This window comes from Protomyctophum parallelum (assembly GCF_964188405.1).
Source record: "Protomyctophum parallelum genome assembly, chromosome: 21".
In the NCBI taxonomy this organism is placed as follows: Eukaryota; Metazoa; Chordata; class Actinopteri; order Myctophiformes; family Myctophidae; genus Protomyctophum; species Protomyctophum parallelum.
The window spans coordinates 20,627,928-20,652,729 of NC_139713.1; the positions used below are offsets into that span (position 1 = coordinate 20,627,928).

The window sequence follows — 24,802 nt, forward strand, 5'->3', positions numbered from 1 at the left end:
CATATTCGACCGTTGGCCTAAACTATTGTTATTAAACCCCTCTGGCGTCTTACATTTTGTTTTTAAATGCCAATTTTGGTCTTGGGTAGTATGGTCGGCTTAGTGTAGCCCAGGGGATATTTCTTATGGTGTTTAACAGGCTTAACACATCTTGCTGAAAAAGACAACGAGAGAGCTTTACAACCGAAAGACAACTATTAGGGGATTATGGCATTTGAACACTGATGCCTGCCAGTCGATCACAATGTGGGACAGGGAGGGTCTCAATCTGTGTAGAGACATCTGTTCACTATACAACCATGCTGTTTTCGTGCTCAGACGCACCCACCCAGCCAGACACCCAGCCACCCAGCCACACACACACACACACACACACACACACACAGCTCCATAAGGGAGTCAAGGGACCACTCAACATAGCTCCGTAAAAAGCAACAGCTATGTATGAGGTCAGAGTCAGACACAAGGTACAAAAAAGTGGCAGCAGGCCCACATCGCAGCAGTTATGTACATGAGGTTAGACAATAGACATATGGTACAAAACGCAGCAGCACATTCATTGGTAGGTTCACATAAGAAGGTATAGTCTGTATAAGCTAAACTTAATGATCAATCTATTGATTGTATTTACGGCTTGGCTTGGGTCAAGTGGAAGTTGGAACTATGCAATGAAAAGTCAAAATGGTCAAGGTTTTAGAGAAAAGATTAATTGATAATTGATAATATTATCAATTATGTATGTATTTCTTAATTTATTTATAATGTTCTCAATCAGGTGTGGCATCACGATTCACAGATCGATACGCATGACGTAGCCACTAGGCACAAGGGGGTGGAGCTTCTATCCATGGCTTCGGTAGGAACCGAGGTGAGTGAGAACACAAGCTTGCTTTATGTCTGTGTCGCTACGTTTTGCTTGCATGGGGTCGCCGCGTTCACGCAACCGACAATATTATTATGTATACACATTGAACACTATTTTCGGGGGAGGGGAAACTCAGTCGCTCGTACATTTTCTCCACGCTGGGGAGAAAAGGCAACCCTTTTGTTTTGTGCTATTAAGACCCGGGGAGAGGGCAACTGGATGTGCAGCACAGGAAGATGCTCAGCCCGGGAACATGAATTGCCGGCCACGGTTGCTTTGAAAGCCGTGCTGTTGGTTTTCCGTCATACATGTTCCCGGGCCGCGTTGCTCTGCTGCTCTGTACTGCTGGCTTGCTTCTTCCAGCCCAGCAGCTTTTTAGCGGTACAAAATAAATCGCGCACGCGCCCGTTTTAGCTTGTAATAATATTGATGGGCATTGATCAGCATGGTGCCCAGTGTTTGCACATGTCGCTTTGCACAAACGGCGTGTTTTGTATTGTTTTATACGGCCCCGGCACGAGCGCCAATAGTGTAGCCTGCAGTTAGCAGCCAAGCACAACAGTTCTCAATTCGAGACAATGTTTCATACTTGTGATTTAATGGTTGAGCTGTTTTGTCTGTAAAACGCAGCACTGAAAAGTCCTCTGTGTTATCTTATCAACGTGTAAACTATGAGAGATTACAGTATCAAAATGTATCCATTTGGAACGGATACATCTGTAGCCTCTGGGTTAAAAGGAAACATTGAAATTTGAGCGCGGGGCACCTTACAAATACATTGTGACATGTTGACAACTTGCTTGTTTTAGTGTTTTATCTCTTAGCGAAGTGTGAACTCGTATGTAAAGCACTGAGCATGGATCTTAGTGAACAAAGTGATGTCGGTTTTTAAGTTTAGACAGTCGGTGTTTTAAGATCACATGGCGCGCACAGTCCTCCTGTCGTCTATCTGTGTCTGTGTAGCATTGACACAGTCTCATTGTCCATCAATGTTTTAATGACAAATGTTTTACACATTAAATTGTCCTCCTGAATCGTATTGCTTAATAGGTATTGCGGTCAGAAGCGTGTTATAGAAGAGCATGGTACGGTATGTCTTTTGTTAGAGAGGGTCCACTCTTGGGCGACAGAGGGCGCTAAAATGCCACTTTTATAGTTTGTGATTGTTTTGTACCCAAACCCCGCCCCCAATCTAAATGGGCATTTATTCTACTTTCTATGAAGGAAATTTTCATTTGTGTTATTGCGTGATTGAATTTATATTAAAATATTGCAATTACCATTTATTTTAGTTGTAAATGCAAATATATGCAAAATATGTCAAATTTAAATAAATAATAGCTAATATTCTGATAACGTTGACTGAAATTAACCCCTTAACCCCTGATATTAGGCCTACTGACCTCCCCGAAAAGTTTCATTAGTCCAATCTACCGCTGTAGTATCCATCTACCAGCTCATTTACGCTTTGAAGTTTCTTTATTGTTATCGTGTGGTGTCGTGGACTCTGGAGTGGGATGGGTTCCTCTGAGCACAGATGTGGGTTTAATTTTCCCGCTGTTACATTAGTCTTACCCTGGTCCAGAGCCTTCTATTAGAGAGTTGCGTCACACCCGTTCACTTCATCAGGCCAGGTCGTCTACAACTCTACATAGACATCTGTTCACCTTTAGCTAAGCCCCGCCCTCTCCCACTTAGACACTCCCACTTGGACACTTTCCAGCCGGGGTCATTCATTCCAATGTAAATATCATGGATTTTACACATTAAATACTGGTTCACTTTTGGAACCAAACCTTCAAAATCTCTTCCAAATCCGTCAACAAGGCCTGTTGTATGCACTGGACAAATATGAGTGACATTTCTTTTTTAAACCCCCCCCCCCCGCTGGGGCCTAGTGGTAAGAGGAAGGACTGCAGGCGGACCCATGGATTCATGACGAGGAAACCCCGTGCAGCTGAGCTTTAACATTGAGCGCTCGGAGGTCAAATGCGGAAATGCGCCCCAAAAGGCGGAAATAGAAGGTCCCTCCGGCGGCTTCAAAACGCCACTGAGCAACTTCCACTGACATGAATAGTGGAGGGGGCGGAGCTTCGCGCCAGTTCAGTCTCTATCCTTTTAATACTCTATGCCCCCAAGTCTGTGTATATATATACAGATGCAGACGTCGACGCTAGGTAGCGTCATATCCCAATGCGGAAGTGCTCACTCTATCTCAATGGGATAGTTCCAGCCATAGGAGCAATGTTTGGAACTATAGCCCATATAGGGACCCGCTTTGCGGCGAGATCAAAGCGTGTCGCTACTCTCCTACTCTATACTCCCATGTTATGCTTAGCTGTGATTGGACCATAGCAGTTTGGGGAGGGGCTTTGGCTATAGGTCAATTGGCGAATAGTGACAAAACCCTGAACCGAAGGTTTACGGAATGCGCTGGAATCTATAGATCTATGAATCTATTTCGGTTTCATTAACCATGTAACCGTCGCTGTTTTCTGCCCCCTCATTGCGCAACTCTCTAGAAGGCTCTTCCCTGGTCTGATCGTTCATAAGCCTGATTGGCTGGGGCTAGTTGTTTAGTATTCTAATTGGGGACAATCAGGATTATGATCAAGTTTTTTTGCTCCTGATCCGATAATTTGATTTTGAGACCGATACCGATTTTTCCCGATCCGAAAGGCCAATTCACTGGCATTAGAATTTCTAATGCCAGTGAATTGGCCTTTCGGCTGCCAAGCCACTTGCCATGTGGCAGCATCTGAAACAGTCAGTGGTTGGGATGGCAACAATCTCTGATGTTCCTGCGAGTCCACCATATATATGTCCTGGATGGAGAGAAGTTCACAAGCTTCACACATTCACTTTAGCTAAGTGAATATACTGATATACTGATATCCATGTATGATATCCTATACTGATATCCATGACTCACTCCACACCACCCGTTGGCGTTGATATCAGTACAGTTCCCATACCAGGCAGTGATGCCAGAAGTTTTGAATGTTCTCGTGGTGCTTCTGTAGAAGGTAAATAGAGTCTGCACACACTATGATGCTGCGTCATCAACGTTTCGATCAGTTCAGATCTTCATCTGGACATATCTATAGGTCCTGCCTGATGAAGATCTGAATTGATCGAAATGCAATAAAAATACAGAAGAGTTTTTTCAGTGGACACACATGGCTCCAACGAACTGCAGCAGCCAATGAGGTTGCCAATGAGGTTGCCTCGCCCACTTTTCGACCATTGCCAGTTCGCCTGCTATCGCCGGTATTCGCCGGGTCCCATGGGCAAATAATGCATTTCCGGAAAATTCGTCTGGCTGTCGCCCGCTGTTAAAACGTACTGTGAGGAAGTAAAGTAGAGACATTGCTGTGCTTTCCTCACCAATTGTTTGCTGTGCACATTCCAGGTGCGTTTCTCTGTTATGTGAATGGCAAGGAATTTGAAGTCGCTGTCCCTCTCCAGCTATGTAGATGGGGGTGTGCTTTTTGTCTGACTTCCTGTAGTCCACAATCAGCAGTTTGGCTGACATTGAGGACTAGGTTGTTCACCTGGCTGGCACCATTGTGTCAGGTCGACAATATCCAATCTTCACTGTTGTATTGTCAACACACCTGACCACTTGACCACTATAATGTACAATTTAGGCATTTAGCAGATGCTCTAACTCTCCACTGTTTGTTTACATTAACTTCCGATGTGCTTTGTCATAATTTGTCTCTGAGATTTTGCCATTTCCAGCGATAGACACAGTGGACAAAGTGTGGTAAACTGGTAATACACTCCATTAATTCCTTGCCATCTGGTTGTGTTTGTAGTCCCGACCCTCGGAGAGGGATTATTGACGGACAGTCTCACCAGCGTTGCTTTGGTATAGTAGGCTTGGCAGCAACCCTTCCAGAACGTTGCTTTGGTATAGTAGGCTTGGCAGCAACCCTTCCAGAACGTTGCTTTGGTATTGTAGGCTTGGCAGCAACCCTTCCTTCCTGCCCTGGCAAGGCTGGCATGGCATCATGCAACTATTTCATGGAGCTCTTCATATGAATGGTGAATTATTACCTTAATAAACATTGTCATAATAAATACTATGCTTTGAGTCGCTAGTTTAAAGTATTCTTTCAATTACCATTATGGTCCCATTTAATATTTGTATTTTAATGTATGAAGTATTATGTTTATAAGTATAAACATACCTAGGGCGTCTACTGAGAGAAGACGGTTTTCTTTCCGGGGCTGGAAGTTCAAAGATAGCGGATTTGAATTTTGCTGAAAATGTGGCTAATTTCAAAACGGTCTTTATGTAGAAACCAACGGGACTCCCTTTGTCCATGTTTTACAGTCTATGATAAGAATTTAAAGGAAAGGCAAGTTGATTTTCATATCGTACTGGAATGACTTACTCGAATGACTTAATTTAAACTCAAATTATCTATCATATGCTTTGGGTTTCCACTTTGCACGAATTTCAAGATTTTAGTTCATAGTAACCACTTGACCCTGTTATGTGTTGAACCCAATATGTATTCCGCAAATAACAAGTCAGTGGTCCACTGTATTTGAATAAATTGATGGATTCTCATTTATGCCAAAATATAGCTCCCAAACTTTCAAGAAAGGGTCATGGGATGTAAAGAATAGAGGCAGAAAGTATAAAGGAAAACCAGTCACATTATTTTAAATATTCCTAATATAATATGTCAAATATTCATGGTTAAAATAGAAATAATATGAGGCAGTTAGATAGTGGCACATAAATAGAATCACAGGCTCTTGTCTTGTGTGTGCTAGAAAAGCAATAAAACAAGTAGAAAATCATAGTGATACATTAGCAGTAGATATCAGACTAACATGTCAGTGTATAATACACGGATTAATAGTTCTGGTGACCAGCTCAATCATTCTGTTGAGCTGGTCGAGTCACCATAGTGATGTCAGAACATCATTGTGATGTCAGAACAGGTCAGCTCCATATATGGAGATCTAAGGGTTTGATGAGGTCAGATTAACATATGGAATGAATTCTGTACTGGCCATTATGGAGCGTGTCTTGAGTGTACAGGGTTTGATGAGGTCAGATCAACATATGGAATCTGTCAGAACAGGTCAGCTCCATATATGGAGGTCTAAGGGTTTGATGAGGTCAAATCAACAGATGTAATGAATTCTGTACTGGCCATATATGGAGAATGTCTTGACTCAGTGTAATGGGTTTGATGAGGTCAGATCAACATATGTATTTAATTCTGTTTTGGCCATATATGGAGCATGTCACGAGGCGTGACTCATGGACAGGTTTTTCAGGTTTTCATAGTAAACTGCGAACTACTGTCGTAATAAGTGACAGTCAGAAGCAGGAGAGCGCAACCACAGTAAAAACTGTTTCCCCTAGCTAACCCCACCCATTTCAGGTAAATAGTATTTTAGGCTGATGCTAATAATGCCAAATAACCACATAACTGATCTAAAATCACTTTTCACATGGAGAATGTTTCTACTGCGTTGTTACTGTCTTTCTCTCCTACTCTGCTCTCTGTTTCACGAAGCGCAAGCTCAGCTCCAGAGTCACCCCTGCGCACATCGTCCTGCCTAGACCGCCCCTGCAGTAAACCTAGGGGAAACACTGAAACATTTGTTAAAAAGGTGGAGGTACTTGATGAGTTTGGCACTGTTTGGTCCAGCGGTTTTGCAAGATTAGCTCCAGAGAGAAGGACAGACAGACACACACACACACACACACACACACACACACGCATGGATGTTAATAGAGAGAGTGTGGAGAAAAACGAAATAAGAAACCTGTCAAAAGAAAAATCATAGATATCTACATATAAGCATCCTTCATAACCTCCGCCCACATGTTCTGCATGAAATAAAACAGGTACATGAGGTTAGACATAAGAACGAAGTCTATGGTATATGCCAACAGTAGGAAATACAGTAGGTTAAATTAAAGTGTGACAGGCCATCCTGGTGACAGGCGGTGTTCACTTCAGGCCTTGTTCAACAGTCTGATGGTAGCCAAGTGCTCGGGGGAAGAGAGAGGGCTGTGGTTGGAGCTTATCTTTAACTTTCGTTTGCTATTTTGTTAGTTAAAATCATTAATATGCATTTGTTTCAACCTGTATTAATAGGTAAATATGTGTATTGTAATGTGTATTGGGTCTGCAAATATTAGTGCTGTTAGATGGTGTTTAAGTGATTGTGGGAGTATGATAGTGACCTTCACTGTGGAGGTGCTGGCTGAACTAAATGTTGTGTAGTCCGACTTGGAGACACTGGAACTACAGGGATCACTGTAGTCCAGGAAGTCAAGGGAACACTAGTCCAGGAAGTCAGTGACATCAAAGGATTGGAAATAAAGTTCAAAATACCCCCCACCCACAGAAAACACTGCCACATCATGTTTATTATTTCTGTAAAGTGGCCCTTTAATCAAACATATCTGTTTAATCCTTGGCTCTGGATATTGATTATAGTGTAATTAATGTGTAACTGTGTATTACTCATGAATAAGTTAACAACACAAACTCTAGCATCTCTATATTGGGGGTGAATATTCGGTTAAATAGCAGATCTACAGTCTCACAATGCATAGCAATGAGAGAGACACGTGAGCTTATACATCGTCTATTTCCAGTGAAGACATTTGTTTTTGGTTTAATGTTTAATGTTTGTTTTTAGTTCAATGTTTGTTTTAAAACGCCATTGACAATGAAGGGAAGATTTACGTCATCTTGTCCCTAACACAAACAATTGCCATTAACAATAAAGATAATTTAATGTTTAGAGTTAGACTTTAATATATTTCCCATCATAACAAGACAATCCTCCCTAGATGTAGTTTGTTAGAATTAGACACAGGTTTTCTTCCTTTTTCTTTCTCTACTGAAATGCGAGTAGCAAACACCTGTACTGCAGTGCACATGCTGTAATCATCTGAAGGCTTCAAGCCTGTTCTGAAAGACATGCCGGGTTCGCTGAGCGATGGCAGGTCACCAGGGACTCAATGCATCCTTCGTCCTTCATAACCTCCGCCCACATGTGCTGCATGAAATAAAGCTCTTTGCTCTCAGTGAGACCGTAACTAACGGTATTTGGCCCTCAGTCATAATAGTGCTTCTATGTATTGTCCAATACTAGGATTAACTTGGTGTGTAGACTAATATACAAGCTTCTTGCAATGTATTTTCTTCAGTGATGGTGGTATTATTAAGCCAGAAGAAGACTGTGACATTAGTTTTCAACAAAACATGTTAAACGTTGAGTCTCACTGGCGAGCATTGTTCATGAAAATATATAAAATGTGTCACAGAATAGACATCACACACACACACACACACACACACACAAAGAAAATAAGACCTTAGTAAGGGCTTATTGTGATTTTATTGGACCTAATGCACCTTTTATCCCTCTAAGCTCCATGAGATAGAAGTTTAATGGCACAGGTCTTACTGGGTTAATTTCCTCTGGCATAGATTAGTGACTCTGTGACTCCCATGTAGTTTTTCATGCTGAAATCAGCAACAATTCTAAACATTTGACTTAATGGAAATTGTATTGAATTGAACATTTGAGGCTTTTGGCCTTGTTGGAAAACCCAGTGTAGGATTTGTCTTTCTCCATAAAGGCCTATATTGTCTTCCCTCACAGTTTAGGCTACCCTCTTCATTCAATGTAAACACATGAATAGGGATTCTAGGCGTAGCTTGTTGCTGCCAAATCATTCTCATTCAGATGTTACATTCAAACCGAATTTATATTACAGATAATCTTTAAATGTCGTGGCACAGTTGAGCCATAATATTGGTGTTGTGACATATTGGTGTTGTGAAAAACTGGAGAGGGACCTGTGTCATTGACAGTGGAAAAAATAAACAGACGGATGTTATCCATCTATTGCTCCTCTCAAGGGTACTAGTCTGTGACATGTATGGCTGATTCAGAAGCTTTTGACAGCTCTTGTTTCACAAATGGCTGCATGATCGTTTCTTCCCCCTTTCTTCTTCCTTCTATATGGGAAAAACGTCACACGGACCGATCTGAGCATGCCCAGAAAAGTAAAGGCCGTGCCAGAGCTTTCTACAGTGCTGAGTGCTGGCCATGTGACTTGACAAGGGAGGAGGGTGCACGTGTGGGTAGCTGCTAGATGTTAGCGCGTGGAGCCCTACTGTCTGGCGCTGCTCCCTCCTTTCTGCTTATTGGAGGCAGACTTCCTTTTTCAGGCTCTTTTCATGGTTACCTTGGGTATTGTTGGAGAAAGAGAGAACAAGCGGTGATCATTGGGATCTCCACTTTCCTCTTTGTAGATTCCTCAAGCGTCAAACCCCATGTCATGTCCTTACACGCTTGTCTTGGTGCTTTAAGTCGTTGATTGGTAGAAGATACTAAATGGTTTATAAATTCTCCAATATGATATGAATGATGTTTTAAGAGAAAAGTAAAAGAGAACAAAAAAAATAAAAAGATATCTGTTGCATCTCCTTTTTGATTGGTTCATAAATATACCAGTGATAATACTTATTAGTTATATCACCCAGCTCTACTGACACCAGTAGTGTATGTTCCTGACGAGGTCATGGGTGGGGGGAAGAAGGATAGCCTATTTATAGAATCCTGTACAACAGGAATTTGAATCCCCTTAAAGTTATCGTTCTGGGTGTATGTATATACAGGAAGTATTATCTGTAATGGGCCTGGAAACACTGCATCTGTTGGTAGATGTCGTCTGCAGTGCAAGTGTAGTACGATACAATGAACTTAAGACCCTTGTTTGTTGGAGAACTCTGGATCTGTTTGTGTCGTCTCTACATTTGGTAGGGTGTACCATAGGCCTTTAGACTTTGTTACGTGTAGTCAGAGGACAAAAGATTCTGCTAAATGCTTTGAACATGTTTGTTAATTGTCTAGCAATGTAACATTTATAAGATCCAGGCTTTGTCTTGTGTACAGGACACATCCTAGCCATTGTTACCCAACTGCAACACGTGCCTGCAGTGAGGTGTCCTCTTACACTCTTTATGTTTAGAGTGTGGTTACGGTAGTACACTTCAACTAGAAGCCTGTGTTCATAATACTCAGGGCCTTCTAACTGTCTGATCGCCTATATCTCACAGCCCGTAAATATTTCTCTGCTGCACAAATAGAAAATAAACCTTAGCAGAGCCTTTTTGTGCTAAAGTCTCTTCAGTGATTGAGGATGTTCATATAGCTAATTGCTGGTCCTCTTCTGATGACTATTAAACATCTCATAAGTATTTCCTCTAGTCTAAACCCATCTAGCTCTGTTATTTCGTCTGTGGGATATGGTGTCTGCCGATCATGTGTCCCCACAGTTTTTATTTTGTGCACGGCCTGCCCTGCAGCTCATTGCACACAAAGGTCTCAAAGGTGGCATTCTGAAGGGTCATATTGTGCATTGTTCTCCTTTGGTGGAGAGAGCGGTAGGTTCTTATTTTTACAATCAAATCTAAAGTCTCACTTTTTGATATCCCTTTCTCCATAACGTTCCTGAAGGCTTTAGAGCTGGAATTGAGGAGGACATGCCATTTAGATCTGGAAGAGACTGAGAAGATCTGGTCTCTCTGAGAGAGACCAGTAGAGGGAGCCACCAGGTCACATGACCACTGAGGTGAATATGCATGTGGGGCGAGAAAGGAAAACAGGAACAATCTGTTCGAGACTCCCGCTCTCTCGCTCTCTCTCTTTCTCTCTATCTCACTCGCACACACGCGCACACACTCACACATGCTTACTCACACATGCACACACGCACACAGTTCCCTCTCTTTCTCTTACCCACGCTCTCCTTCTCAATGGAGGCCATGAGAAGACAGCAGGTATGATGTTTGCTACAGGAACACATTTAACACAGGAAAAGCTTTACTGATTATCCTTGATTGGTTCTGAATGGACCTCTAAAGGTGATACACATGCTCTGTTTCTGGTCTTTTTTATTTTCTTGTTTCTTTCTCCAGACATGAATATTTCAGCTGTGATTTGTCTTCTAGTGAGATGTTTTTTCTTTTTTTCTGCTTGATCACACACGCACAAAACACACATACACTGATCACAGTCCTTTTCCTCCCGAGCTCTTGGTGAATTTGAGGATTCTTTGCTGTTGCAGGTACAGTAGCCCGTGGCTCTAGCTCTGCCTCAAAGGCTGGGGGGTAGGAAGACTGCAAACAGTGCTGTGTCATTGGTTTCAAGCCAGCGTCTTGGATCCTGTTGTTGGAGAGCTCTTCATCGTTAGCACAGTTAATTTTTTCATGGAGAACTCAAAACTGTGTTGAGAGTAATCACTGCACAAGGCAAATGGTTTCATTTGTGATGTTGGAGGAGCAGCCTGACTTCATCATGGAGATCAGGCACAATGGTATTTACGTTCCTGGCAGATGTTTTAGGCTCAGACCATGCATGTCTGTTTTTACCTTCTGTCTGTCTGTCTTTCTGCCTGCCTCTGTCTCTTTCTCTCTCTCTCTGCCTGTCTCTCTCTCTCTCCTTCTGCCTGTCTCCCTCTCTTTCTCTCTCTCTCTCTCTCCTTCTGCCTGTCTCCCTCTCTTTCTCTGTCTCTCTCTCTCTCCTTCTGCCTGTCTCCCTCTGTCTGTCTGTCTCTCTCCCCCCTCTCTCTCTGTCCATCTTGTGTTACTTCCAACTATCCCTCACGGGCAGTCTAATGAGATCTCATGGGGCAAGCATGATGGACAACCTAAACCCAGCCATACAGTACAATACAATCAGGGACATACTTGAACAGACACACACACACACACACACACACACACACACACAGGACACAATGATTAAAAGACCCAAAGAAACAAGCTGTCCTGTGGAATGGGGGATGATATGATGATACATTACAAATGTCCTCAGTTTGTGCAGTTATCAATCAACTGATGTCAACTAATCCATTGACCTGGTTATTGCCTGTACCTTCTTGGGTTAATATAAAGATAACTAAAAAAAGATGAGAGAGATGATTGTTTCCCGTATATATACATGCAGTGGTGGCCTTTTGCGTGGCTGCTGTGTCTTCCTGCTCTCGGTGTGGGGCTACTGGCACCCTTGAGCTGTCAGTCACATAGAAAAGAACCCATTATGTAAGCATGTGCTCCTGCTCCTTCAAAGGTAGTCTCAAGGTGGACACATTTTTCAGGCATAGCTATGTAGCCCGTTGTGGAAGATAAGTTACGTTTGTGTTCACTTGAAGGCCTCGACACTAGGCACCATATCCTCTTCCTGTCGTAGGGTTCTCTCCAGACAGAGTACACTGGTTCAGAAATAGCCCAAGCTGTATTTTCAGCTACAGTGACATCGGCACCATAAACTATTATGTTTAGAATAAATATATATATATATATATATATATATTTTTTTTTAATCTGCTGAGGCCATATCAGTTTATTCAGATTTGAAGTCATTGCTTGTTTGATCATTGTTGAAGCTTCAATCTGTTTGTTTTTTGAAGGACATTGATCATTTATTTTAGTTTTGCGCAGATTCATTGTCATGAGAACTTGTAGGTCATTAGGTATATAGAACTCTTTTCGGCACGTCTCTAGAATGCTGCCCCTACTACCTTCACCATCTAGTGGAAAGCTGCTGCAATGGGCATGCTGTGTCCGTAAACAGTCTGCTTACAAAATGGCAGAGATCTGCAGACTGCTTTCTCTTTCTCCCCTCCCCCTCCCGTTTCTTTCTCTAACGTGTGTGGTTTCCTTTTCCATCCACTAGGGGGACATCTGAGGACAGTATTTCCTCTTACATTCCTAAAATCCATAAAGGGAAAACTAAAGGGTTCTTCCTCTCTCTCTGCCCTTTACGTCGGCATTCCTCCAGATGCCTCCAATCCATAGAGGCTTTAGATCTTGTCCTCCATGTTCTCTGTAAAGAACTCACTGTTGTGCTGGTCACAGGGTCTGTCCTCCCCTGGAACAGGCCCTCACAGTCATCATCAGCTTTAATGTTGCTGCTTCAGTCTCTAAGTAAGATCCCCCCCCCCAAAAAAAATAATCATTCAGGTTTATGTTTGGTGAATTACTCGTCTAAATGATCCTGCTGTTCAGTTCAGAGTTACTAGTCCTACATTTGACCATTCAGTCTCTCTCACTAGCCGCAGCTCATTCTGTGTGTTTCATTGTTGAAGGCATTGAGGAGAGACTTCTTTGTCTGTTTCCTTGCTGGAGCCCTTTTGTTAACACACATGCAAACTAGTCTTCCTCCTGCCTCTAGTAGGCCTTTGGATCATGGGCTATATAAAGTCTTATCTGCTTTAGATTAATCTTGGTTGACATTCTCTGGTGATTAATTGAGAGAATGTGGGGAGGTATGAAATGGGATTCTGTTCATGTTAAGGGTGAGGCCTAAATCGAGGACACAGTGGACAATAAGCTGACACACAGTCTGTCTGTAGGTCTGTCTTCACTCTATTATCCCCTAAAGACCCAGAGAATGAGGTGACTGAATATACAGGCACTGGCTGTGGTGATGTTGAAGGACAAACTGACGTGAATCCAATAATATCCTCTTCCTTTTAGCTTTTGGTTTGGCAAGTTGCCACTGTGTTACGCATCGTCACTGTGTAAGTGACGATGAGTAGACAACACAAGAGTTACATAAGAGTCTCTGAAAAATGACAGTGGGTGAGATACAGATGCTCTCTGTAAAACATTCCCTCGGTAGAGGGCCTCTGTTGTCACCTGCTTCAGAGCAGATATTTTCCCATGCTTTTAGAAGCGGTCTGGTCGTCTGCTGCCTGCAACTGCAGAGTGGCCAGCAGTCTAGCCTGGTGCATGGGTTGGCAGGTGATAGAGGAGGGATATTTACTGGTTTTACCTTTTAACAGCCTCTATGGGTGCTGGAGATTGTTTTGAATTGTTTTAGCTGGAGCTAATAAGTGTCATACATAATTCAATTGGCTTTCCCTCATGCTGTAATTTCTTTACTTTTGCATTTGAACAACTTGAGTAATCTATGCTCTCGAAATGACTGCCCCCCCCCCCCCCCCCTCCACACACACACACACACACACACACACACACACACACACACACACACACACACACACACACACGACAGCCATGCATTTAAAAGGTTTATGTAGATTAATAATTCACTAATATACTATTCCTGAACTGTATTCTTTTCATCAGCCTCCTGGCCTGGCCAAGGATAGCGTGGGTAAAGGAGAGCCCACAGGGAAAGAAGGAATGGATTCTCCTAACAATGGAGAAGAGAGAGGTGATATAAATACATTTAAATATTTGTCTTTATACTGGTTAATTTGTCATGTAAAGTTCATAAAGGAGTCACTGTATTGACCTGCTTTAATTTTGAATGGTTTTCGTTTGACCTTTTAGACTTTTCTTTCCTTCTTCCTTTTTACAGACCGGGAGGCTGCAACCAGACTTGGTCCTCCGCCTGGAAGTGACGCAACACTAAATGGGACCTATGAGGGCACAGAATACAGTAGCAGACATAGGAGCCCGAAGCACAGCCTTTCAGAGGACAGCAAAATGTTATTGTTGGTCAATGAGAATGGAATGTTGGAGAGGGAGCTGCCGCATGGTTCTGTTACCGGAAGCAATGGATTAATCCTCAGCAAGCAGCAGGAGAGTAGTTCTGTGGCGGCATCATCGAGGTTGGGGGTTACCTCACAGAATGCTAAGTGGTTTCCCTCATTGCCCCACACAATGCTAGGACATATGGTCAAAAGCGGACCATCCTCGGCATCTGGTCGTGGCCCGAGTTTGGGTGCACTAAGGACAGACACCAGTGCCGGAACCACTTTTGGACAAGGGGCGTCACAGACAGATACTAAAAATGGCATAGCCCCATTGCATTGTCCTGCACCTAGTACTTCTCCTCCACCACTCATTATAACAAACCGAGCACGCAAGACCATGTCCAGGCCTGCTGTAAGCCTGGCACAAAAGGTAACCAATATAGCCGACAACACATAAGCTGGATGGGAATGATCTAAAAATCTTTTTACATAGTAACACATAAAGGCTGGATCATAAAGGCTTGGTTCTTGTCGTTTACAGCTTCTGAACAGGGAACTAAGAGAAGGCAACGGCGCAAAAGTGGAGGGTCCCGTTACGCCACAGGAGGAGATCGCCCCGCTGCTGACCGCCACGCAGCCGACCGTCATGCAGCCGACCGTCACGCAGCCGACCGCCACGCAGCCGACAGCCACGCAGCCGACAGCCAAGCAGACGACAGCCACGCAGCCGACCGCCACGCAGCCGACCGTCACGCAGCCGACCGCCACGCAGCCGACCGCCACGCAGCCGACCGCCACGCAGCCGACCGCCACGCAGCCGACCGCCACGCAGCCGACCGCCACGCAGACCCAGCTACCTCAGAGCCCAGCGGAAACGCCAGATTCGGTTCCAGCAACTTCATGCTCACCACCAGCAGCCCCAGCGTCGGCCGTGGTTTCAGCCCCAAGGCCAGCCCCAGCCAAGCCTAGTCTAGGTTAGACTGCACTGGATCCAATGAGAGCATGCATGCATGATATAAACTTTGTCTGGTTTTGAGGTTATCTATAGACGGGAATGGAACATTTGCACCACTCACTATCCGCTCACAAAATTATTTTTTTGTGTTACCCCAGTCTCTCTCTCAGGAGTCATGCCATCTCGTAAAAAGAAGAGGAAGATGGGAACCTACAGCTTTGTCCCCAAGAAGAAAGCCAAAGTTCTACGGCAGCGAACCGTGCTGGAGATGTTTCAGCAGCTACAACGCTCGGCGGAGAGCCAACAGGTCTTTGCCCTTCCCTTTAAATATTGTTGATGATTTGTTTTTTAAGGGGCCAAGCCCGAAGGGCCTATGGTTCCTTATTGTATTCGTATGTTTTTCCTTCTTCTCGTTCTTCCGTCAAAAATACAGTTCTGTCTTAACCATGCAGTCAGTTTTCGCATAACTTGGCAATATGGTAGAGGGCTAGGCCAAACGGTGAGCCCACAACCATTGACCAAAGGGTGGCGCTATAGCACTCAATTGAAAATGCTAACTTTGAACAGACATAGCTCATGAACCGTTCACCGTCAGCAATACAATTTGATACACACATCCGTCTCCTCATGCCAAACAACTTTCGTGTTCTGACTTTTGTTCCATTTTTAATTATATGAAAAACAGTTATATCTCATGAAAATGTTGGGCTTTAGTTAAGTTTAAAAATGAATGAATCGTTTAAAATGAAAACTTTGATTAGGCATAACTCATGCCTCGTTTGGCCAAAAGCCATCGACTCATGCAGAACACATCTATTACTTTGACTAGTAAACTCTGCCAGTCTGCCCTCAGATTTTCTTCCATTTTGAGCAGTTTGAAAAATGCTTAAACCTGATTGTCTGCCAGGATTTTTGAGCAATTTTCATGAAACGTTCTATGGAACATTATCTGAAATGCCAGTTGAAGAGAAGTTTGTACATGAAAAACTGTAAAAAGAAAGAAAAGAAAATGGCTGCAAGGAGCGATAACGGGTATTTTTTACAGGCTTAACTTGTGCCTCGTCTGTCTGTCTTTCAGTTTTTTGGGCAGCTACAGATTTATTCTCTGTAGAAGTGATGCAGCAGAGCCATAATCTAATAGCTGATGTGGAAACGCAACACATTGTGGCACACATACAACACATCCAGAGAAAATGGAACATATAGTTTAGTTGAAAAAGGACAGCGCCATACACACGATAGGCCAAAGATGAGATGTTTGGACATACTGTCTATACTTCCAGCATTCGATCTCTGTGCATTTAGGTAACGTTGGATCATCATACCCACATTGTAACCAAAACTGTTATGAAGAGTGTGTCAGTTGACTGAGAAATAGCCATACGCTACTGGGTGACTGATGGGACTGAGCTAATTCCCATTGTCTGACTAAGTGTAATAACCTTACAACGGATGTACTTAAGCCCTTTATACATGCGTCGTACGATGAATAGCGAACATAGCAGATCTACAAGCTCACAACGGGCCGCGATGGGACACGTAAGATTATCTATTGGCTATTTTAAGGATGCCAGTTTGAATAATCTCCATTCCTTTTTTTTTTTTGTCTCATTTCACACATCATTAGCCCAAACAGCTGGCTAATGTGAATGGGGAGCGAGTCGAAAATGAGTCTGAGGAGGACGAGTCGGAGGACGGAGACGAGTCGGACGAAGAGGAGGAGCAACCGCCCAGAGATGGAAGTGTCTGCGTCACCCAGGAAACAAGCTCGTCTGAACCCGCCTCACAGGTTGGAACAAAAGACAGTTTATTTTAGTATTGGCCTTGTTACGGCGTTGGCTTTTTAAAATACTTGCGTAGCGTTTCTGCTTTTTTGGGACGGGCCATTGAAGAGAGATGTGGGCAATGAGTGCCGAGAGGATGACTGACCTTCAGTATTAAATGCACTCAATTTACTTATAGGGCTGATATGGCTATATATCACTGAATACTAATAGTGATAAAACCACCCCTCATCTGCCAGTAGTCTCGCATGGGTGAAGTGCTGGAGCCAAAAGGAAACCATATGAAGAATAAAAGGCAGTCTAGATTTCTTTGTATATTTTATATAGCAAGCTTTCGGCCATGGACCTTCATCAGGCCTCATTATAACATCACTGACTCTTGCTTTCTATTGGAATTCAATATGGAACATTGTTCTATCCAAATAACACACCTAATCCAGTGGGGCCCATGCCAGTGGCAGTTAGTATACTAAAAGGGCTTGTCGTGACTTGAGTAGGTGTTGTTTAAAAAGCAAGGGGCTTGCACAAATCCAGTCCCTCGCTGGTGCTGGACTAAAGGTTGATACAGGGAAGTCCGCACAATAGCTTCTGCTCCACAGTGCTTTTATTAAATTAAAACACAGACGTAGTACACAACATTTCGGCCATTACTGGACTTCATCAGGTGACAGTAATCAAGTCTCAACAGTCTCCCTTATGGTGTTGTGGGGTCACATGACCACCATAGAGACAAGGCAGGTAATTGTTATAGACACACCTATGTGAAATATCAATAGACAACCACCACATCAAACTAGTATAACAAAACATGCTGGGTTGAGCTTTGTTACAGTAAATATTTTTAGTTTTTGAGTGGTGCAGCCACTCCAAGAAACAGCAATGTCTGTCCCTATGTCTGTATGTATGTCCCTATGATTAGAGTACCGGCAGGTGCCAAAGTGGCACTGTTGAGCTAGAAACAGAGTGTTGCACTGTTGCCTGCTAATTACAATGTGGAGCGTGCGTGCATGCGAGAGACAGAGAGAGGGAGGGAGGGAGGGAGGGAGAGAGAATACAACAGTCTTACTTGTGAGAGAGAGAGTGTTGTCTGGTGTCACATTTGGCAGTGAAATTACACTGTGTACTGGACCCACATTTAAATGTAGGGATATTGTTATCCAGAAAAGTACGAGGTACCAGAGGATTGTGGTCAGATCTTGAGTAGGGGTTGTGCCATTGATCATGATGTCCAAATGGACGACAGGGGCTCAGAAGTTAGTGCGGCCGTTTGGAAACCGGAAGGTTCCCAGTTCGATCCCGGGCTCCCCCAGAGTTATTGTCGAAGTGTCCTTGAGCAAGGCACTGCCTTGCATGGTTTCATCTGCCGTCTGTGTGTGTATGAATGTGTGAAATATGTGAATGGGTGAATGTAATTCAGTCATTGTAAAGCTCGTTGGATAAAGGTGCTATATAAATGTACCATTTACCATTTAATGCATAATTGTCTTTTACTACTATCAGCATGCATTACCCCCTTTTTCCTTGTGAAACATCAGTTTGCAATTCTTGATTTGCATTGTAGTCGTAGAATTGTTTTTCTACATATGACGGTGAATGGCTAAGATATTTTTATATTCACCATTCAAAAAGACGCTATGTTTGAACATCTCTTAAAGTATGAGACAAAGTAAACATACCTTTTCAATTTTCTCATACAAACTGTATCGGGGAGGATGAGGCAGGGTTCCTGTGATGTGTTGGTGATGAGTTTTGTTGTTTTCTGTGGCGTGCAGTTGGGTGAAGAGCAGGAGTCTGAGGAGTCTGCAGAAGATGAAGGCGAAGAAGAGGGCACCGAGTCAGACCTGGTAAGATCAGCCAATCCTCATGTGAAAGTTTCATTTCTGGCTTTGGGAGTGCATGTTACAATGTTAAAATATGTCTCTCTGTTTTATTTTATTTTTAACCCTCTGGAAATGAGTCTCTGTTGAAGTTTCAATATGTGGATTGCCTTAGTACCTATGCACCTGTCTCCAATGGACTAATGAGGGCTAGAGCGATCGGTTTGGCCGATATATCATCAATTGACTAATGAGGACTAGAGCGATCGGTTTCGCCGATATACTGTATCATCCATTGTAATTATGCACCCGATTTTTACAGAGTGGCTTTTTAAATAAGATTCAACAAAGAGGCTACTGATGTCGCAGGTAAATGACCCTCTTGGGCCTCGCCTACGTCACGCAGCCATAGCTTCCGTGCCTGGTATTTTTCAGACATAATTAAAGGAGAATTCCATGCTAGAATGATTTTTTTTTTTTTTTTTTTAAGATTTTTTTTTTGCGGCTTACACCTTTTATTGATTTTTGAAGGGACAGACAGTAGGCTGACAGGAAACGGGAGAGAGATGGGGGGATGACATGCAGTAAAGGCCGTGTCGGGTCCGGGAGTCGAACCCGCGGCACACTGCGACTGGATTACCAGTCCGGTGCCCAGACCGTTACGCTACGGCCTGGGCCCTAGAATGATTTCTTATCTTTCTTACCTTTCTTTGTAGTTGTTACGTCCCCACCAAAGAGGTCCAGGTGTTTTTTTGTGCAAAAACTCCTTATTGGCTATTTTCCCTACCATAAGCCCTCAATGAATTGCATTGCATTGAATGGGAATTGAATGGGGCTATGGGGTGTTATGCTAATTCGCTTATTTCCATCGAAAGAAGTAGTAAAGTGTGCCGCTTGGGATATTATTTACATTATGAAGAGAGGATATATACAAAGAAATTATAATTTTGAGCGATGGAAATAAGCAAATTAGCACAACACCCCATAGCCCCATTCAATTCCCATTCAATTCAATGCAATTCATTTAGGGCTTATGGTAGGGGAAATAGCCAATAAGGAGCTTTTGCACAAAATAACACCTGGACCTCTTTGGTGGGGACGTAACGACTACAAAGAAAGGTAAGAAAGCCTTTTAGTATGGAATTCTCCTTTAAGGCACAACTCTGAATCTTTCATAACTGACAAATTACTAGAGCTGATCCCAGTAGTCAAGCTTTTAATATTCTGCACATTCTCCAAGCAAATATCCAAATACTTGGAGGCTAAAAACAGTAAGCAACGCCTCAGGAGACACTCGCACAATATATGAAGTTGCACAATTCACAGGCATTGATTATTTTGTAAAACCACGAAATGTCAACTTGTGAAAGTTGCATTATAGTTGATCAAAACATAATTGATTTTTATCTGTGAATCTCTAACTTATGCCAACATTGTTAATGGAAACATTTTAAAGATCATTATGGGCATTTATCCAAAGGTGACAACAAACAACCCCAGGAAGTCACTCCTACACAAGTGTCACAACACTAGCCAAAACACCCACAAGCAGCCAGTGGCACTAACATGTTGAAACAGCATGTTGAAAGTGGTTGCAGTGCAAAATGTAGACATAGCACTATATAGTGTATATTCATAGCTTCACTGTACAGAAGATATTCTACTGTTAGACAGATGTTGGGTTCTTAGCTTGCTTATGATTCTTGATGACTTATTGTATGTACTTGTATGTATTTTATGTACTACCATGTGTTCTTCCTTACTGTAAATCACGTTTGCTAACTGCCTAAATTGTAAATTGATGCACTCCCGCGTGCACATGTGACATGGCTGTGTAATGATTCAAATGTAAAAGAGAGAAAATAAAAATGATGCTTCAGAATATTAAAATTATGTTTGAATAGCAGCCTATTGAACAAATATTTGGGGCCAGGTAGGATTAGATTACACTTTTATTTGACCCAGAGGGAGATTTGTGAAAACAAATCCCCTCTGTGGACATTAAAGTCCAATCTAATCTAACTCTGGGGCCAGGCCCTACAAATTGCCTTCTGTCCATCAGTCAAATTCACTTTGGTAATTACAAATTCACTTCACCTTTTCAGAGCTCCGAATCCAGTATGAAGAGGAAATTGAAAAAGAAAACAAAGGGAGACAACGCCTGGCTTAGGCCTTCCAGGAAACGGAAAAGGAAGATAAAAGTCAAGTCAGGTAACGGTACCATCCCCCAGCACTACACTGTACAATGTAACCCTGAGAGTGTAGAAGATAAAAGTCAAGTCAGGTAACGGTACCATCCCCCAGCACTACACTGTACAATGTAACCCTGAGAGTGTAGAAGATAAAAATCAAGTCAGGTAACGGTACCATCCCCCAGCACTACACTGTACAATGTAACCCTGAGAGTGTAGAAGATAAAAGTCAAGTCAGGTAACGGTACCATCCCCCAGCACTACACTGTACAATGTAACCCTGAGAGTGTAGAAGTCTAACCAAACAGGTTAGGGTCCACATGGTTACAAAATGGTCAAACTAAGGAAAGCAAATGTCACTCGACATGCATCGATTTGATAGTGGTTCAGCACCACCATCAATGGACAGCAACCCACTGTGGTCAAGCACCTTTCTTTTTCAATACGGGAATAAAACATAATGTATATCATAATATAATTATACTGATAAACTTTATTTGTATAGATTGCACTTTTCTAAAACAACTTTAGACAAACCGCTTCTCATACAACTCGAGGCAGTGATCCCCCAAGTGAGAGATTGTTGAATCAGTGGATCCCCAAAGAATATCGATTAAAATCACAAACCTGGCCCAGGCCGTAGCGTAACGGTCTGGGCACCGGACTGGTAATCCAGTCGCAGTGTGCCGCGGGTTCGACTCCCGGACCCGACACGGCCTTTACTGCATGTCATCCCCCCATCTCTCTCCCGTTTCCTGTCAGCCTACTGTCTGTCCCTTCAAAAATCAATAAAAGGCGTAAGCCGCAAAAAAAAAAAAAAAAAAAAAAAAAAAATCACAAACCTAAGGAGTACCCAGAGATGTCAATGATGACATCACAGCACTGACTTCATAGCCTGGCCTGGACTCCATTTTTGGGCATGCCTGACACAGAACTGGCCAGAGCCATCTAATAGAAGAGTTACGATATTGAGGGGGCAGAAACCGTGCACTCGAGTTTTCAACGAGGGCGGTGCAAATAAGAGCTATTTTAAGCATGTGTGCGACATGACAACTGTTTTAAAGTATTGTACAGTAACAACTAAAGTCTCTGTAATGTTTATGTTGTACTATTACTACAAAACAATCTAAAATAAAGGGATTTAAGATCATTAAAGCTGGGCTGTTGCCTGAGTCCAATGCATTTCTGCCTAATTCCGGTCCAGGACTTGGTTGGTTGGTTGTCCCAGTTGGTTGTCCCCATTCTCAATAGAAGTCTATGTAGGAGAGGTATGGGGCCATTGGACTGGCCCACTGTCTATATCTAAGGCTCTGGAACTGGCATAGAAGCGACACAGAATGACATACAGACATCTCCATATATTAATAGGCATAAAAGTGATACATAGAAGAACAAAGTCATTATGCACACCTACAGAGGACACGTGCGTCGGAGAACTGGAGAAGTAGAAACAAGAAATTATCACATAGTGGTATTTATCAGGTGGAAAGAAGCACTGTCTGCATTGTGTCCCCCCCCCCCCCCCATATTAGTATAATTATTGCGTGTATGTTTGTGTCACAACCTCGCGCCTCGCGGCAGTTGTTTGCGTGCGCTGTCTCCGTTGTGTTCCCCCCCCCCCCCCCCATATTAGTCTGATTATTATTTTAGTAACGTGTATGTTTGTGTCAAAACCTTGCGCCTCACTGCCGTTTCAGCCGCATTTATATTGATACTCTTCCTTCCCCGTCACCCTGTGAGTGTTGAGCATGCAACGTGTGTTGCCCTGCACTGTCTGTCTGCAGCCTGCGTCGTGGCTACCAGGGATATTTGACCCTCTCCTTCCCATTGGCCAGAAGGCAGCTTTGCCGTTGGCCAGAGGAGCCAATCAGATCAGTCTAACCAGTTGGCGAATTGATGTTAGCTCAGGTTTCACCTAACAAAAAATGGGATCCCGCACGCTGTCTTCACTTACAGCTTTTTATTGGTTCAGACCTTCATCAGGCAACTGGATGGATGCCTGATGAATGTCTGAACGACCGAAACGTTGCTCAATAAAATGCTGTTAAGTGAAGACGGTGTGCGGGATCGTTTTTTTTTCTACATAAGTGATACACAAATGAGTGATAGAATGTATAAAACTATTTAATTGGCTTTTAATGAAAATGTGATTTCAGATATTGTTGGTTGATAATGTCACATGATTGTATGGGTGCAATATTGACCCTTTCACTCCTTCAGTCCCCGAGGCTCCAGTTGAACCCCAGGAGGAAGCGGTTCAGGCACCAGCCGAACCCAGTGTGCCCGAGTGCACAGAGATTCCCCCAGTGTCGGACAACCCCATGGCCCAAGAACAACCCACTGCTTCTTCACAGAAGACAGGTCAGAGCTAAATTGAATTCATAATAATTCATAATAATAGTATTCTCATGGTGTGTTGAAAGAAACTGCTGAAATGCTAGGAATTTATTCTGCAGTGGTTGGATAAGTGGTCAAGCAGGGATTGCATGTAGATTAAGTGTTAGAAATGAAAAGGGGTGGGGGTTTGGGGGAGGGGGCGGGGCTGTCAAATCCTGTGCAATGAACAGATTTACTGTATATTCTGTGCACTAGGGCTACTACTATCGGTTTGAGGGCAGCGTAGTTCACACGGGTGTGATTTCTTTTTAAGGGCGCTAGCCCCTCCTATGCACAGCTTTGTGTGTTTGTACCACGGAATGTGATGATTTGATTGGCTGAGCACGGAAAGTGATGATGTATGATGATAAGAGCGCCCTTCACTTCACACGAGTGTGCTTTATTTTTTTAACCCATTTTGGGCGGAAACCCCTTTTGGTGTTAGCATTATGTTATGCTTTAGCTATTTAAAATAGCAGATCTACAAGCTTATAGCGCGCCACTCGGTGGAGCGCTATGAGCTTGTAGGTCTCGAAAAAATCGAAGAACGACTGACAGAGAAACATAGCTTTTTCAGAATCTGATCTCAGGTCAGAATGGGTTAAATAACCAAAACTGTGTGTGATCAACTGTCGCACCCCCTACTGAGCAGGCGCGTCTCCCGGCCTGCCGGTGCAGGAGGACCTGGCTCAGGAGCTGCCGCTCTGCAGCTGTCGCATGGAGACGCCCAAGAGCCGCGAGATCCTCATCCTGGCGGACCGGAAGTGCATGGCCACGGAGAGCGTGGACGGACTGCTGAGCCGCTGCCAGGGCGCCGTGCTGAAGCACGAGATGATGCGTCCCTCCAACTCTGTCCAGCTGCTGGTGCTGTGCGAGGACCACCGCGGTGGCATGGTGAAGCACCAGTGCTGCCCAGGCTGTGGCTTCTTCTGCAGGGCTGTGAGTGGATCAACTCTTCTAAATGTTAATGGCATCTTATTGACTCGAGGTAAAGGATCACCGTCACAAGGATACCGTTGAGGTATCTGGTCAAACAAAATGGGGCGAGCGCATCAGTATTCAGTCCTGTGTATTGTGACATTTTTTAACAAGTGGACATGCTGGAAATAGTGTATGTATGGGTGCAGGTCTTACCATGCTTTCAGTACTCATTCATTTATTCTTCCAAGAAGAATGCAGTCTTAGGTGAGCTTAAATACCCCGCCCCATTGGTCTTGCATAACACTGTATACACCCACATAGTAATGCAGCATATCGACCCCTCGAGTACACCTGACTGAACTAACTCTGCAAGCTACGTATC

At 43.4% G+C, this 24,802-nt stretch overlaps 1 protein-coding gene across 3 annotated transcripts in view; it reads left to right on the forward strand.

Annotated features, from left to right (window-relative positions):
* The first annotated feature begins 841 nt into the window (after nt 1-841).
* LOC310879442 (histone-lysine N-methyltransferase EHMT1-like) overlaps nt 842-24,802 on the forward strand; it is a 36,935-nt gene continuing 12,974 nt past the window's right edge. Inside the window, exons 1-10 of one of the 3 annotated variants that reach the window (XM_083794135.1) lie at nt 842-868; nt 14,023-14,110; nt 14,258-14,805; nt 14,917-15,349; nt 15,489-15,637; nt 16,958-17,119; nt 18,887-18,958; nt 21,037-21,142; nt 23,344-23,484; nt 24,152-24,438. In XM_083794135.1, the coding sequence (XP_083650261.1) occupies nt 848-868; nt 14,023-14,110; nt 14,258-14,805; nt 14,917-15,349; nt 15,489-15,637; nt 16,958-17,119; nt 18,887-18,958; nt 21,037-21,142; nt 23,344-23,484; nt 24,152-24,438 (2,007 nt within the window). In that variant the 5' untranslated portion in view covers nt 842-847. Of the gene's footprint in view, nt 869-10,382; nt 10,500-10,592; nt 10,708-14,022; nt 14,111-14,257; nt 14,806-14,916; nt 15,350-15,488; nt 15,638-16,957; nt 17,120-18,886; nt 18,959-21,036; nt 21,143-23,343; nt 23,485-24,151; nt 24,439-24,802 lie in introns of those variants that run through there. The other 2 variants (XM_083794136.1, XM_083794134.1) reach the window with 2 other exon arrangements.